Here is an 18,263-nt window from a genome sequence, read left to right as displayed (position 1 = left end):
AAGGCAATTATCATATGGTTTCACTCATATGTGGAATGTAAGAGTGCAGAAGACCAAAAGGGAAGGGAGGGAAAACTGAATGGGAAAAAAAATCAGAGAGGGAGACAAACCATGAAAGACTCTTAACTATAGAAAACAAAGTGAAGTTTGCTGGAGGGGTGGTGGGTGGGGGGATGGGGTGACTGGGTGATGGGCATTAAGGAGGGCACATGATGTGATGAGCACTGGGTGTTATATGCAACTGATGAATTATTGAACACTACATCTAAACTGATGATGTATTATATGTTGGCTAATTGAATTTAAATAAAAACAAATAAATAAAAAATAAAAATCAATTCATGTAAAGAAAGGAGCCTGCCCCGTAGAAAGTGACATATGTAAGCCTTTGCCTAGTTTTGCTATTTATAGCACCAACTAGTACTGCCTTCTTGAGTCACTTCCCTCTTTGGGCATAAGGGTCCTCATCTGTAAAATAGGAATGATGGCTTCTGTTCTACAGGGCTGAGAAAAAGATTGGGTGAGATAGCAGTTGGAAAAAGTGCTGAACGATAATTAGGTATTCTTAATAGACTGATGACTTGTCCTTCATTGTTCTGTAGTAAAGATAGTAGCCAGTGCTACCATTTTCTGAGCACTTGCCATATACCAGACACCATGCCAAGTCTTTTCCATGCATCATGCTACCTCATCTTCACATAAACTGTATAAAACTGCTTCTATCAGCTCCCTTAATTTATAAATAAAGAAACAAGAAACTTGCCTGGGATTTCACAGCTAGTATATAAGAAAAGCAGGAAGTCAGACTTCTGGCTGCAGAGCCAGACCCTCCTAAAAATGTAACTTTTCAGCCTCTGCTGACTTTAGCCACATATTCTGTGAAAAGACAAATTCTGTTTTATAGGGAAGTGACTTGTTTATATGGGCATTTTAGATTGTAGTAATAGTAACTCTTTTAACTGTTAGGTTTTTCTATTCTGAAAAGCAAGACTGAATTGCTGAACAGATCTTACAGAGCACCCGATTTACTGTGTGTATTCATATTTCACAGATGGAATAACTGATGGTCACATTGGTTGATTTGCCTTGGGTTCAAACAACTAGTTAGTAACAGTGATGAGTCTTGAATTTATACCTAAAGGCTTGCAGCCTGACATTTTGACATCATTCCAAACAATCAAATGCTTGAATTCGGATCTTTTCAGTCTAATACAAATGTCCTGCCTAACCTAAAGAAGGAGATAGTGATTCTCAATTCCAGTAAGGGAATTGCCTGTCTCTGTCTCCAGCCCGCCAACTAGAATACTGGCATTTTGAGGGCAAGGATTTTTGTTTTATTTTCTTCTTTGTGGTATCCATATTGTTTTTTTTTTTTTTTTTTTTATTGGTGTTCAATTTACTAACATACAGAATAACACCCAGTGCCCGTCACCCATTCACTCCCACCCCCCGCCCTCCTCCCCTTCTACCACCCCTAGTTCGTTTCCCAGAGTTAGCAGTCTTTACGTTCTGTCTCCGTTTCTGATATTTCCCACACATTTCTTCTCCCTTCCCTTATTTTCCCTTTCACTATTATTTATATTCCCCAAATGAATGAGAACATATAATGTTTGTCCTTCTCCGACTGACTTACTTCACTCAGCATAATACCCTCCAGTTCCATCCACGTTGAAGCAAATGGTGGGTATTTGTCATTTCTAATAGCTGAGGCCCCTCCCCCAGAACACCAGCTAGACTGACAACTTCCAGGAGAAGCCAAGGGACTTAAAGTACACAGAATCAGAAGATACTCCCCGGTGGTCCATAGTGTTTTGAATAGTGCTTCGTATCTTGTGGGTATTCAATAAATATTTTTTGAGTGTGTGGAAAGAATAGGGAATCAATGAAGGGTCAAGGAAAGATCCCAAATGTGAGATAGGTCTGAATATTTATACGCAGCCATTGGCTGGATAAGAGCCATTAAGCTAGAAAGAAAGGCAAGTAGGGAGGCCCAGAAGGCATGTGAGGGCTCAGGTTGGTAGAATGGCTTAGCAAGCCAGCTGGAGCATGCTGAGTGTCTACTAGGAGACAGTGATGGTGACATAATTGAGACTATCCTTGGAAACCATTCTAAGGAGTTTGGGGTTTATTCCAAAGAGAGTGGAGAGGCAGTGAAGGTTTGTGAGCAAGGAATAGGCTTATTCGAATACAATGCTTTGACAGTATATCAGACACCAAATTATATAGTACAGTCATTTAGCTGAGAATGAGTTAAAGATGAGAGAGACCAGGATTAGACCATCCATCACATCACCCTACTTTACTGTCTTCATAGTGCTTCTCACTTGCTGAAATCTTGTTCATTCATCTGTTTATATATTTACCATCTGTCTCCCTACTAAAACGTCAGTTCAGTTTAGTAAGGACACAAGGACCTTGCCTTATATGTTCACAGGTTGTCCTCAGCACATAGCATAATGCTTAGCATATCATCCATGTTCAATAAATATCTTTTGGTTGGATTAATTAATCAGAGAAGGTTTTACAGAGTAGTTGAGATTCAAGCTCAGCTGTAAAGGTTATGAATAGTCAGAATGGGAAAGGACATTCCAGACACAAAGATTATGAATTAAGGTAGTCCAGTGGAAATAAGCTTTGAGGGAATAGGGTCAGGAAGGCTCTGGGTTCCACATGAAATTGTACATTACCTTTATAACACCTCTCTCAGTTTATAACCCCAAGGGCACTCACTTCTTCATCTGTTTAGTGTGGGTCTCATCCCAGTAAAGTGGGACCTCCAGGGGGCCAAAGACCATACTTGTCTCACCTCCCACTATATCCACAGCACAGTGCTTGGTACAAAGTAAGCACTTAATAAATGGTTGTGAAAGGAAAGTAGGAAAGGAGAGGAGAGAGGACAATGGGTTAATAAGTGAAAAGACAGGTGGGAAGGTTTGGATTATGTTGAACTATATGAAATTGCTCATTTTTACCAACCAAAAGTCATCAATTGTCATCTGTTTCTTATGTTTCAATCTGTAAGTTTATCCTGCAGATTATTCTTATCCATTGCCTAAATGTGGTAGGTTTTAAAATATCTAAAAAAAAATCTGCTATTTGATGTTTTGTGTTTATTAGAAGCTGAATAGGCTTATGGTAAAGGTATCTTATTATTGAAAGGGCAGCAAACCATTTGACAAGAAGATGGAAAAGTAATGAAGAATTACTAATAAAACTATCATCCCAATAGTATTTGAGCTCGATGGTCTGGAATTCCACAATCTAACCACTGTTTCAGAGCATTCATTGTGTGTGCTTGCATTTAATTATTCCCTACATAAAAAAATATGTGAGCCGCTATGCACATACATCCAATTAAGTAGATGTCTGAATGTGGATTTTAATAACCTTGAAAATTTATTCAGTTAGACAAGAAGCCCAAGTGCTTCTCATATGTTTTATGCCTTCTTGTAAGAGTGCAAGAGAGGCTCTGAGCAGAATGTACTAACTCCAATTTCATGATTAAAAAATAAAGAAATAGATCAAGTTAACTTGCAGGCTGAGCTAGGGCTAAACCAAGGCCTATGCTCTTAGCTGTTCCTTGGGTAGTGTGTCTGGCTGTTTGAGCAAACCTCTGGATAATTCTTTCTACAAATATTTTTCCTGCCCACAATGATTACAAAAGTCTTCACTTTTAGGATGGAGAGATTTGGGGGGGACCCCGGCTCTTAATAATTAATCATGATGGGTGTTACATGCAAAGACTCACAACATTTGGGTTCCTGTCCAGCACTGCTGCAGGATCTAGGCAAATCACTTCCCCTCTTTAGCCCTGAACTTCCCATCTGTACAGTGGAAGATTGGACCATCTGATCCCAAATTCCTTTCCAACTTCCAGGTTAAGTGCTCAGTTAATGTCTGGGTACTCAACTGGTTTAGGGAAGAAGGCACAATATTAGGAAAAGAAGGAACTGGGTCTGAATATGTGTCATGCAAGGAATTAAAGGTCAAGAACCCACCCATCTGACCATCCACCCACACCCATCCATCCATCTAAGCAGCAGATATTGTCATGACAGTGGCAGGAAATTCAACACAGTATAAGTTTCACACCAAGAAAGAATCTCCATCGAGGGAAAGACTTTATGGAAGAAGCGAAATGAGCATTTCATCTGAATGGGGTATGTGTGTGTGATAATACTACTCTACCCCTAGTATCAGACAAAACTGATTTCAAATCCTGCATCTGCCACTTAATAGCCGGGTAAACTTAGGGAGCTTATTTAATCTCTCCATGCTTCAATTTCTCATCTGTAAAATGAGGGTATCAATAATGCCACCATCACTGAGTACTTGTGATATGGTAGTCTCACTACTTAGGATAGGGAACGGCACATTGTCAGCACTCAGTGTTAGTTGCTATTAATACTGTTATAGCTTTAATTGCAAAACTGATTGGTGAATCCCTTCACATCATGTTTTATAGATTATAAAGCTGGAGAAGAATGGCATTGGCTACCACTACATCCTTGCAAATCTGGTGAGTACAGTGCACTACAGACTTTCAGTCTATGCATTTTTGCACATTTGGGCCTTACTTTGCTCCTGTGGTCCCCAGCTAATGGGAACTGCATGGGTGGAAGGGGGAATTCAGAGCTGCAATACTAAATTTACCTTTTCCCCTCAACATTCTCACTTGTCAGACCACAGCACACTATTAGTAAAGTTCTAATCTTCCGTAGAAGAGACGGTTATCTGAATTGCAGATTCAATCAGTTTTGCCCCTTGACAATAAGGACAAAACTGGCACGTCTTTGAACGACTACAGGATGTTTCCACCCCATTGTTTTGACTCTCTATTTTGACATTAGTGATAGTGTTTACAAGTACGAACACCAGAATCACAATTATACTAGTATTGACAGATCTTTAACTAGAAGCAATTTTCCAACAGGAAAAATATTATGTCAATTTAGTTTGTATTCACTTTTCTATGTGATATAGATTAAGCTTGTCTTCTTAAAAATTTTTGTTTTCATTTTAATGTATTGCAGTTCTTTTTATTGGGCACAATTATTTGAGTGTTGTGAAGATTTGAGTCATCAAATATTTTTTATTCATATTAAATTTTACCTAATAACATGTGCCATTATAACTTTTATTTTATGGCCATTATATCTAGCAATTCTATTTCTCTTGTGTTGTGTTTTGACCATCCATCTTTTTTTTTTTAAGATTTTATTTATTTATTCATGAGAGACACAGAGAGAGAGAGAGAGACAGAGACACAGGCAGAGGGAGAAGCAGGCTCCACTCATGGAGCCAGACATGGAACTCGATCCCTGGTCTCCAGGACCACACCCTGGGCTGAAAGTGGTGCTAAACCGCTGAGCCACCTGGGCTGCCCCATCCATCTTTTTTATCATGAAGTTTGATTCTTCCAAAATTTTATCCAAAGCCAAATATAATTTAATTTGCCTTTAGTCCCATTTTTACATTTTGTAAAGAGCTTCATGGTGTTGTAATTCATATACCATACTGTTCATATATAAAGCGTACAATTCATTGCTTTTTAGTATAATCACAGAATTATGAAACCATCACCACAATCTAACTTTAAAAATTTTTGTCATCCTAAAAAAGAAACCCCACACCCATCAGCACTCACTCCCCACTGCTCCCTATATCCCCTACCCCACCCCCAGCACTAGGCAACTAGCAATCTACCTTTTAAGTATTTGCATATCCTGAACATTGCATACAAACAGAATCATATAATATGTGATCTTTTGTGACTGGTTTCTTTCACTTAGCATCATGTTTTCAAAGTTCTTCCATATTGTAGCATGTATTTCACTCCTTTTCATTGCCAAATTATATTCTATTTTATGGCTATACTGCATTTTATCTATTCATTGGTTGATGAACACGTGGGTAATTTTCTCTTTTTAACTATTATGAATAAAGCTACTATGACTATTTAGGCACAAACTTTTCTCTTGAATATATACCTAGGAGTGGAATTGTTGGGTTATATGGTAACTCTGTGTTTAACATCTTGAGGAAATTACTTTCCAAAGCGGTTATATCTCCCAGCAAATCAATAACAAGTTTTTATATTGTTTAAAATATTTTAATCGATAACACATTTTGCCATTTGACAGTATGAGCAATTATCAGTTTTCCCCCAATGGTAACTTTTCCCACAAAGTTTGTTTGTAATCCTGGCTTGTCTTTGCAATTTTCTGTTTTCATTAAGATGTGGTTTTAAGATTTTTATTTATAACGAAGTGTATATGTAATTTTAGGCATATTATTTGGTGTTGATTATTCCTATGAGTAGCGTTAACTAATGAAACAAAATATTACTCTCTTTTATTTATTTTTGGAAAAAAGGTCATTAGTAGAACAAAGGCACCAGGTCTGACTGTATGTAAAGGCCAAAATTACAGGATCTAAAAATAAGACCAAAACATCCTGCCTAATCCTTAAATTCTAGTTGTCTTTCTGATCCAATCTCCATCTTAAACAGGTTCCTGCCTAAACCTTCTTTCCCTTCAAAACTTCCTTGCCTTGGCTATACTAATATTTCAGACTCAAGACCAGAAATAAGAAGGGCTCATTGAGATAGGCTAATTCAGACCCAGTTGTTAATAGCTAAATATGATACACTTCTCAGAGGCATTTTAAACAGTGGGTAGCTCCAGAGACTTTTAGGGAACAGGAGCCTCACCCTAAAAAATTTTGCAAAGACAGAATTTTTGACTTTGTAATGAAGCAGACTCTTGACATCCCTCTAATCCCAGCTCCTTAGTGCCTGAAGGGACTTTGGAAATTAATGCCATCTGAGTCTCCTCTGCTCATAGAGAAACAGAACCAGCAGGTGGTGTGGCCAGGGACACACAACAAGTCAGGGATAGAGTTAGGGCTAGCACCAAGGCTGGTGGGCAGTACCCAACACCATATGCACTACTCCAGCATGCCTCTCCGTACAGACTGAGCAAGCATCCTGCTGTTTGAGAATACACAGAACAATGTGGGGGCATGCATAATCACCTCTCTGGGATAAGATAGAAATTACATATCAGTGGCCTTGGAGCCACTGAAAGACCCCAGATAATTAAATTGCCAGCCTCCATCTGTTGCCAAGTGACCCCTTGGTCACTGCATCACCAAGTCAGCCCCTTGGGCTTCTGTATCCTTCTGATCTGCATTCTTCTTCTTCTGACCTAATGAGCTCTCATATTCTTACAACTGCCAGCTAATAGGATGCAAATTGCATATACCATCCAAATACAAAAGACTTGCATGTTCCAATAGATTAGTTGATAATTAGGCTTCAAATTACTAATTAATTCAGTTTGAAACATAGGCGAGTATGTGGTGTGTGTTTTTCTTCCCTCTTCAGAGAAATAACGCAATTTATAAGATGATAATTTTTAGAAATTCCGCCACATAATTAGCCTGCTGCTGCATGGAACTGACCCCCTCCTTCAGAGTGTTTGTGATTAGGGTGTAATTATAGAGTTAGAAACCAAGGAAGCTTTTGAAAGATTTAACAAAAGGAAGGAGCTACACTTTTATTTCACAGTTCTATCCGCACAAGAGAAATGGAATGCACAAGCTCCGAAGTAGCCAACAGCAGTTTTCCAAAAGTGGACGGATTCAAATAGCCAGCTTTGGGGGGGCTGCTAGAAGAGAAGAGGGAAGGAGACTGTGGATCAGAGAGGACAGCTTTATGGACCGGGAGTAAAAACAACCATGAACCCTCCACCCCTCAACCCAGGTTTTTGTCCAGACACCACCCTTAGCCAGCTCTGTGATCCTGGGCAACTCCCCATTAACTGGGAATGATAGTTCCTGATCTGAAGGCTCATAGTGTCACCTGGGAGATCAAAGATGTTGCTGAATATCACCATGTTTTGGAAAGTTCAACACTGCTCCATGGGTAGGGAATTCTTACTACATATACTAAGTCTACCCATCTCTACGTCACATATTGTGGATACATTTACACACACATACACATATATGCATATGTATGTATTCATATTTTATATACAATAGGATAGATGTGTATTTATATTTCTGTACCACTGGTATGTCCATAAAGTGTACTTGAACCTTGCTGAAATTGAAGAGCTATACCATTATTTCTCTCTCTTTTTTTTTGTTTTTTTTGTTTTTTGTTTTTTAAAGAGAGAGAGAGGGTAAGCTGGGGGATGGGGCAGTCAGAGGAAGAGAGCGAGAATCCCAAGCAGCCTTCATACCCAGTACAGAGCCCAACTCAGGGTTTGATCCCATGACTCCAAGACCATGACCTGAGCTGAAATCAAGAGTTGGATACTCAGCTGACTGAGCACCTGTATACCATTATTTCTTAAAGAAGCATGTAGGCCCTGGAACACACCAGAGGGCCAGGCTATCTGTTCTCCTCTAAACTCCAGTACCGACTTCATGTTCACTCGCTGTTCTGACGTTGTGGTCAAAGCAGGCATTTACCAGTCAGGGCCCTCCAGAGTTATAGCTCTTATCTTTGTGATACATCAGCAGCAAATCTTAGACCAAACTAGTGTTTCTCAAAACAGAGGGCCTGTGGACCCCTACAATGCATCTGCAGAGTCAGTTTGGAAAACACTGAGCTAATAGTTAAATGCTGTAGTGTCACTGGAATGTAAAAATAAGTACTCACATCATGGGACAAATGACCAGAATATTAATATTGATGATTAGAGTTTCATTGAAACAAAAAGCACATTGTAAAATGCTTATCGAGAACCAGCAGACCTCAGAATATACAGAGTCCAGCAGATCCCAGTTTGAAAAACACTGAAGGTGTTGATTCTCTTTCAATATGGACCATTTGGTGCCTCCTAGGGGGTTAATAACAGTAAAAGTAACATAATTCTCCCATTTTCACGGCTGTTAGAGTTAATGTGAGTTTCTTATGAATCACACCACTTGCTTTTGAATGTCACAATACTCCAATGAAGTAAGCAAGGTAGATTTCATCACACTCATTTTACAGATGTGGGAACTGAGGCTCCAAGCCACTATATTACTGAGCTGCAGAGGAGGAAGGCAGGTACCTAATCAATGGAGTTGGGCTCTTGGGAATTTGACAAAAAAAAAAAACAAGAAATGTGGTCATAAGAATAGAGCAAGCAGACTAACCTGATGCCAAGCCACTAGGACCCACTGACCCAGAATTCCTTAAACCCCTAGTGAATAACAATGACAATAATACAATGGCAGTAACTACTACAATTCATTGAATCATTGCTACATTCTAGGCACTAAGGAAAGTATTTAAATGCATATCTATTGAACCCTTATCATAGCCCTTGATAATATTTTGCCCACTTTTTAGACGAATAAACTGAAGTTCAGAAGGATTAGTGAATTTTCCAAAGTCACAAAGTTTATAAAATGATGGAGCTGGGCCTCCCCTCCAGGACCACAGAACTCCAGAATGCATGTGCCTAGTACTGTGTCTTGTGACAGCTGAGCATGAGGAAGTTGGACAAAGGAGCAGGGAGGTTTGGGGGTTAGGGGGAGTGGTCCTTGACAAGAGGGCTTGAGTTTCAATCTTGCCTACAGTAGACCTCAAACTCAAACTTAGGCTCTCAAAACTCCTATTTGATACCTTTTTAATTATACACTGAGGGAATTTCATTATAACTATCATTTCTAGTATATAAGGTATCTGAGGGGGAGACGGTGAGGTCACCCCAGGTCTCACTGGAGTATTTGGGGATCAGAACAGTCAGCCGTTCTCACCATGTGGTTGCATATTAACACCTGTAAAGTGTTGGAGTAGGAAGGTTTGGTTCATGGGGCAGTGAATCCAAGTGTCCGTTTCTGTGCTGTTGCCCTCTGTTCTGTCAGGTCCTGAGAAGAAACTGTTCTTTAGTCTCTTTCTCTCCTATGCTGAGAAATCTGTCTCCACCTTCTGTAAAGCCACCCTAGCCCACTTTCTTCTGCACTTCTCTTCTGACTGTCTTACTGCCATACCAGCTCACGTCTGGTTTCCATAGCCTCTGCTTAGGCAGGAGGTGCAGTTGGGAAGGGTTGTTGAAGGTCCAACAGACTTGGCTTTAAATTCTGGCTTTATATCTATTAGCCATATGATATTAGTCAAGTTACCTACTTGTTCTAAACATTCCTTGCCTCATCTGTAAAAGAGGGAATAATGTGATATTGTCTACCTCCTCATTGGTATTATGACAATTAAAGTTATAAAGTGTGTCTAGTAAATATTTGGCCCAAATAAGCACTCAATAAGTGTTAGTAATTGCCACCATAATAATCATCGTACCATCATCATCATTATCAATAGTGGGTGAAAAAAGACATTTAATATCCGGGGACACAATACTGTCTTGAGGTCCCTCAACCCTCTCCCAAACCAAACCTCATCCATGACTGACTCACAATTATGTAATGTCTTCATCTCTGTTTGTCTTTAAGCTCCTAGAGGAAGAAACAGGTCTGCCTTGTTCACTGATGAATTCTGCCAGGGCCTGGCAGAGGGAGCTGCATGTAACAGGTGTTCTTTAAAAAGTCACTAAATGAATGAATGAGGGAAATGACTGCTCAGGAAATAAACAATGTTCATACCTACACATCACATGCTCTTACAGGCAAAACCCTTGAATACAAAATGCTAAGAGTAGCAGAAGTACTGGAAATGTGAACACAGTTATGAATATGCACATGAGTAGACAAAGATGGGCCTAAGAGGGCTTTTAATCCACTTCCCATAAAGGGCCAGAATCTCCTCTACAACACCCCTAATAGAAGCCCATCCATCCAGTTCCTGCTTGAATGATATCCAGTGGTAGGGAACTCACTGCCCTCAGGCAGCCCTTTCTCTCCTCAAATAGATCTGAGGTTTCTAGTCTTCCTCAAAGGGGGCCCAGCTGCCGTGCAACCCTCTCTGCACTTTTGGCACCATGTGCTCTCTTGGAAGCCTTGCAGAATATGTCTGCTGCCCTTCCACAAAGCAACCTTCACATGCTTAGAAATGCCTACTCTACTTGTGTTTGGTGTTTGTTCTTCCGGCCTGAGCACCTCTCTGTTCCCTCAATATGTTTTCACAGTACATGCTTCTAACAGACAACCAATCTATCATCAAGGGTGGATCAAGCATGTCCTTGAGCCTAGCACTGCACGGGGCTCCTATGGGAAGTTTCTCATAAGAGAAGAATCACACAGCTTAACTTTTGTCCTGAAGCAACAAGGCCTTGTCTTCCAGCCAGATTGGAACATGTAACTGAAGTTCTAAAGAAAGTGAGAGGGAGCGCTTGGGTGACTTAGTTGGTTGAGTGTCCGACTCTGGATCTCATCTCAGGTCTTGATCTCAGGGTTATGAGTTTAAGCCCCACATTGGACTCCACACTCCAAAAATTGGAGCCTATTTTTTAAAAATGCAAGAAAAAATCAGTGTGAGGTAATTATGCAAGCCCCCATAAATGGCCATCTGAGTTGCCAGAGCATGGTAGTCAGAGACTAGAGAGTCCTCTATAGGCTACAGGGTGTCTGGGAAGGATGACAGTGAATCCGTGTGGCCAGTGGTTCTATGAAGAGCATGCCTTTGCCTTGGTTTGAAGTGTCCAAGAGAGGGCATCCCTGGGTGGCTCAGCGGTTTAGCACCTGCCTTTGGCCCAGGGCGTGATCCTGGAGTCCCGGGATCGAGTCTCACATCGGGCTCCCTGCATGGAGCCTGCTTCTCCCTCTGCCTGTGTCTCTGCCTCTCTCTCATGAATAAATAAATAAAATCCTTAAAAAAAGTGAAAAGTCCAAAAGAGCTAGTGCTGAAGGGTCCCTAGGAGCTCATCTCACTCAGCCCCTTATTTTATAAATGAGCACTTAAGGCCCAGAGAAGGGAAGTGACCTGCTTTAGGTCACTGAGAAGTTAAACAATAGAGCTGGGCCTGGGATTTGGAGCAATTGTTTGCTCTGTTCTTTGTGCTTCATACCCCCCACTGCTGCCTCTCAGTTTCCGCACTGTGCCTGTGTGTGAGTGTGTGTGTGTGTATGTGTGTGTGTGTGTGTGTGTGTGTGAGAAAGAAACAGGCAGAAACATGGAGACCAAGAAAAAGGTTCAGAGGTGTTCCTTCCAGCCTTCCTGACCCCTATCACAGTCTCTCTTCACTGATGAGACCCCCTGCAGCTTCCCATTCTCTCTTCCATACACCCTTTGCTCCCTCCAGTTTCTCTCACCTCACTCTCCTAGAACAGTGCAAACACATGGTTTGCTTTATGATCACCAACACTGACATTGCAGAAACTCTGGAAGCAAAGAGGAAGTAGGTGGGAAGAAAGCCAAATCCCAGATCCCAAAGGATCCTTACTTGCTAAGTGGCCCAAGCATTCCATAGGACAAAGTCCAGTCTGTTGCTCTTCACACTTATACCTCACTAGACTAATTCACTCTAGAGACCTCTGAGAGTTTCTGTATCCCTCCAAGAAAAATGAGATCATATTCCCATTTTATGAATGAGAAAAAAAGAGGTTCAAGTTTCTGAAAGAAATTTTCTAAGGTCATGGGGCTAAAGCTAGAATTTGAACTCAGATCTCTCTAGACCTAAAAATTAGGTTTGTTCTTCATCGGGCCACATTGCCCAAATTAGGGAAAACTTGCAACTCTGAGGCCTGGTATTACGATTGAACAAATCTGAGAAATAAACTCCTTTCCTCCTGAAACTTCCTTGGTTTGAATTTTGACTCACCCACTTACTAGCTGTGACACTGAGCAAGTCACTTCACCTCCCTGTACCTCAGTTTCCTTATCTGTAGGTGGGAATATGAATACGCACTTCACAAGTTAAAGATAAAATGAGCTATTTTATGCCGAGTTTTAGAACAATGGGTGCAGCAGAAGCCTGGGGTCTCATCCCAATTCTGACAGTGACTCATTATCATTTGCAAAAAAAAAAAATTATATATATATATATATATATATATATATATATGCAGAGTCTCAATTTGTTGAAGATTTGATATGATGTTTTTTAAAGGAATAAATTGTCAAGAGGACTTTTGCGGATCTGTAATTTCCATAAATTATGGTTCTAGTTTTCCTGCCTCTCTCTACAGTCCAGGGATATCAAAAACAAAATGCCCATCCCACATTGGCTTCTTTCATCACTAGGGAGATGCTGCTCCATTAATCTTAAGCATTCAGTGCTAGTAGCCTTTGCTCTTGCAAGCCATGCACACTTTGGCTGATTTGGAATAGTCCTTTCCATGCTGAGTTAACAGACTATTCCAGATATGCAAGACAGTGTCTGCAATTGCTCTTTCAGAGCATGAAACCTCCTTGCCACCACCAGCTTAGAAGCAGAAGGAACAGATGCTTCAGCACCAATTGTGGCGGGAGGTTGGGATAATGTGTAAATGCAAGGGCTCAGTCCTTACTTCTTACTTGTCCCTCTTTTTAAAACAGAAAAGCAGATAATATAATGGAAGGAACATGGAGTCCCATGAGTTGTGAGGCTCTAAGTGAGTACTTACTTTGTGCCAGGCATCATTCTAAGAATTTAACATATGTTCATTAGGTAATCTTCACCAGTCATAGGATATCAATAAAATAATAATCCTTATTTTACAGTGAAGGATCTCAAGACACAGAAAAGTTAAGTAGCTTGCCTGTAGCCAAGAGCTAGGAGATAAAAGAGCTGAAATTTGAATCCAGGCTGGTGTGTAACATGTGCTTCCTCTGATTTACTGCCCTTTGTCATTCTGAATTGGAACCTCCAAGCATATATGTTTTCTGCTTAAAAGGCTATTCCTTGCACTTTTCACCCAACCAAATGTCCTCTTTCAGGCTTCATTGCTTCTACCAGGGAGCCTTCCCTAAACGCCAAGGTCAGGTTTTGTTCATTTAGTTGCTCTACAATTACTTGGGTAATAGTGACATTCCTCACTAAATCATAAATAACTTGAAAGCAGGGATCACACCTGTGATTCTTGACTGCACTGCTTTGTCTACTATGTTCTTTGCAATATTAAGTACTCAGAGATGAATGGGAGCATTAAATGAGTAACTAAACTAAAACATTCCTTTCCCCATTCTAGTAGATTTCAAATTTATCTAATGTTTGGACTGTCATTCATTTTTCACCAAGCATTCAATAGACACCTACTGTATTGAGACACTTTGAAAATGCTTAAGCTGGCATTTCATCAAAACATAGGTTTTCTGTAGTCTTCACCTGATCCTCCCTGGACAGGAAGGTTTGGATCAATGTAAAAGGAAGACGTTGTTGGTTTCAAGTCAGCCAAGAACTCTAGGCCCCACACTAGGCTGAATTTTGAATTTGACCTTTGGCTCTTATTCTGGCCAGGTGTCACCTCTGACTGCAGCCAGTTAGAACACTGTTAACATAAATGGAAGCTCGGGGAGACTAACCAGTATCAGGCCAAATAATGTATTTGTTGGCCCATGCATCAGTAACCCCGTCAGGGGGCCCTGGATCTTCTGACACAAAGTGCCAGCATTTTATCCTAAACCCCTGGACTGAGACAACCTGACTGGCTTTGACAATACTTTGGCAACAATGGACACCTGGGTGTTGACAGATATCCAAGCATACAGGTACCTGCCTCCCTGGTTTCAAATGCACTTGGATAAGTTAACACTAGTGGTTTTTTCCAATACAGACAGTGTTTTAGCTGATTTAAACACAGCTACAATGTCTTATTGACTTTGCAGAAACCAGATAAGACTGCATGTTACCAGGGATTATGTAAAGTGAGGATACATTTAAGTTTTGGTTGGTTAAAGTGACTAAAATAGGAAAATGTGAAGACCCTTATGCAGAGACATGGTGATTTGAGGACACAACTGAGTCCTCAGCTAAGGAATATTCCATGAATTCATATATATCCATATTCATGTGCACACACCTATGTGTTCACAGAACTGTAGATCAAAGCTGGAAGAGCCCTTATGAGAGAAATCAACTGGCTTAGAAGTTTCTAAACTTTTTAGTTAAAAGCTCTATTTTCAAATGGAATCTTGGTGGGCGCCCCCAACATGTAAAACAGATGAAAAAAAGTGCTGCTTTCATAGAGGGAGGATAGGGATCTAGGACCCCATTCTTTTGCATTCCCCTACCCCATCATGGTGACCTCTAAAATGCTTGCAACCTGGGAACATAGCTTGAATGATCATTGATCCAGCCAATGCTCTTCTTTACAGATCGATAAACTAGTGCAAGGAAAGATTGAGACCATTGCCCAAAGGCAAACAGCTCTTATGGTTCAAAGACAGGACAGAACTTGTGTGACTGTCCCTAAATCTGTTTTCTTGACAATTCTTATTTATGACCTAGTTCAGAATATACTACATGGAAAAGTCAATGAAAAGCCCACTTTAATCCAGAGGACAAAAGCTGAGAGGTGATAGGGTGGAAGCATGTGAGAGAAATGAAAAGGGTGAGCAAAGACATTTGCTATCTCTTCCTTAATTCCTTAGCTGGAATTGAGCCATCTGTGTGCTCCGGGTGCTGTGTTGCAAATATGGTGGGGACTGAGGTCCCACCCCCTGGGAGCCCACAGTCTCTTGGAGCAGGCATGAAGGACAACTGCAGGTTCAGGGAGAGAGACAGACCTCAGTGTGATAGAAACAATTTCAAGCAGCAGGTCACATTAAAGGAACTGAAGGCAAACGTCCTCATCTCCTGGAGACCTGCTAAATCCTTCCTACTGTAGAGATTCAGGCCATCCCACTTGCTTCGCTGCAGGAGATGGAGGAGTCAGACTGACAGGACTAGCAGTGAGGAGGCAGGATGTACAGTGCTGGGAAAACAAGCCGAGTGTCTTGTTACCTGCTACAACTGTGGTCTCTGCCCATCATTGGCTGTGTGATATTGGGCAGAAGCCATTCCCATTCAGTTAAGTCTCAGTTTTCTCATTTGCATAATGGTAATGGTAAAAGTACCCGATCCACAGGTTTGTTATGAGGATTAAGTGAGATAATAAAAATAAAGCCCTTAGCATTATGCCTACTACCAGTACAGGCTTTGACACATCTTAGGCGCTATGGCAGTTGTCATTATATTCTAGCCCAAATCTGCCTGCCGTGATTTCTATCCATTCACAGGTACAGGCTTGCCTTCTGGAGTCTTGGTGAATAAATATTCCCCTTCTTTCCCATGACAGCCCTTCCAGGATCTGCATACATCCTCCGCTTACCTTCTCAGTTTCCAGCATTTTTCAGGTTGATTATTCCCACTTTCTCCAGTATTTCTAATGCAACAAGACTTTTCAAACTTCACTTCCCTGTAACCATCCTCTCTTTGGAGCTGTCATCTAAGAATCTATCTGATGAGTGGGGGAAATTTGGCATGTTCAACTTGTGCCCTTCTCAGGATAAAGTAGTTTCTTTGATTTATTCTAACGCTACCTCTTCTAGATCTCACGGGGATGAAACAGAAGCCAGTAGTCTTTCTAGTGTCCCAGGTCTTGTTTAATAAACCTTCTTCCTGGCCCCTTTAACAATGCTGGATGTTCCCTCTTCCTTCTGACGGATGTGGTGTCCATGCAAGCAGGATGATGAGGGCTGAACCGCTTGCACGTGACCCCCTTGAAAGCATCCTAGAGAAAAAGGAAATCTAGCTTTGAAGATAAAGCTTTTCATCCTCCAACAGCAGTGTCCCTGTACACCTGCCTCATGTTCTCTCAGGCGTCTTGCTTGGCCCACTGCCTGGTTTTGAAGCAGTTCTAGCAACACCTAACTTCTTTTGAGGCCATGATAATGATATTGGTGATAATAGCGAATGTTCACTAAGCACTTACTATGTGCTAGACACAGTTTTAAGTGCTTAAATGTATTCTTTTCAAACTTCCACTGCTTCTATGCTGTAGGTGCTATTATATTTGCATTTTGAAGACCAGAGAACTGAGCCTTGGAGAGGTTAAGTAACCAATAAGTGTGTATAATCAGTTCTTTTGTTTCCAGCCACACGTGATAATTAATAGTCATAATGATAGCCCAGAGCCTCTTCATGATCCTGAAAGCATTTTCTAAATCTTCACAGCTACATGAAAGCATATCCAATGTAGTTATAGTGTTAAACATCTCTTTAGGATATCATAATTATTTGAAATGGCTTTTCATTCTAATCCTTTGAAAATTATAATTGACGTTAGAAGGAATGTCTATGTTAACTACTTAATTAAGCACTTTTACTCCCATTCTATTCCAATAGCTGGTCAGCATTGCACTGCTCCTGCAATGACATATAAGGGAGTCAGGTTGTAACCCCAGCTAATCCCCTAACTAGCTATATGGCCTTAGGCCTCTAGTGTCCTCTCTGGAGCTCACTTTCCCCATATGTACAATGAGGGATTTGGTCTGATCTCCAACATCTTTGTATCAGGTGTCAGTAAACTGTGGTCTAAGGGTCAGTTCCAGCTGTCACCTCATTTTGTTTGGCTCATGAGCTAAGAATGGTTTTTACAGTTTTAAATTATTGGAAAAAATGAAAAGAATGATATTTCATGACTTGTGAAAATCATATGAAATTCAAATTTCAGTGTCCATAAATAAATTTTGTTGGGACACAGCCATGCTCATTCATTTACTATTGTCTATGGCTGCTTTCATGCTATAATGGCAGAGTTGAATAATTACAGCAGAAGCCATATGGCCTGCAAAGCCGAAAATATTCACAATCTGGCCCTTTACAGAAAATATTTGCCGACCCCCTGGGTTTGGATGTAGGGTAGGTGGGCACTAATAGACTTTAGATAAATCAGGGGCTTGAGAAACATCTAGCCAATCTTCAGAGATTAGTGTCAAGGAAAGAAACCTAGGATGTTCAACCACAAATACTCCTTTAAGATAGAAAGCTGTAGGGCAACCCCGGGTGGCTCAGCGGCTTAGCACTGCCCATCAGCCCAGGGCATGATCCTGGAGTCCCAGGATCGAGTCCCACGTCGGGCTCCCTGCATGGAGCCTGCTTCTCCCTCTGCCTGTCTCTGCCCCCCTCTCTCTCTCTCTCTCTCTCTCTCTCTGCTTCTCATTAATAAATAAATAAAATCTTTAAAAAAAAAAAAAGCTAGAAAGCTGTACTAGAAGGCCTCTCTTCAGCAAGGTGAATCATTTATTCAGGGCTATTAGCTATGTCATCCACACTGTCATAGTTTCTTTGTCCCTCTTTGGACAGTCTGGCAGCTCCATTCTAAAGCTAAGTTCATGTGTTCCTCTACCTGGAAGGAAATGTAACATATTGACAAAGAAGACAGATTTTATGATTGGACTATGGTCTGAA

At 40.8% G+C, this 18,263-nt stretch overlaps 1 protein-coding gene across 6 annotated transcripts in view; it reads left to right on the top strand.

The window, feature by feature from the left end:
• GRIA1 (glutamate ionotropic receptor AMPA type subunit 1) overlaps window positions 1–18,263 on the top strand; it is a 355,704-nt gene that overhangs the window by 159,505 nt on the left and 177,936 nt on the right. For all 6 annotated transcript variants that reach the window (XM_038534966.1, XM_038534963.1, XM_038534961.1 and 3 more), the window contains one exon: window positions 4,466–4,519. In XM_038534966.1, coding sequence (XP_038390894.1) covers window positions 4,466–4,519 — 54 coding nt within the window. The remainder of the gene's footprint in view (window positions 1–4,465; window positions 4,520–18,263) is intronic.

The sequence above is a fragment of the Canis lupus genome, chromosome 4, assembly GCF_011100685.1.
Source record: "Canis lupus familiaris isolate Mischka breed German Shepherd chromosome 4, alternate assembly UU_Cfam_GSD_1.0, whole genome shotgun sequence".
Classification (NCBI taxonomy): domain Eukaryota; kingdom Metazoa; phylum Chordata; class Mammalia; order Carnivora; family Canidae; genus Canis; species Canis lupus.
The sequence above is the reverse complement of the archived record's forward strand: the minus strand, read 5'-3'. Positions and strand labels throughout refer to the sequence as shown.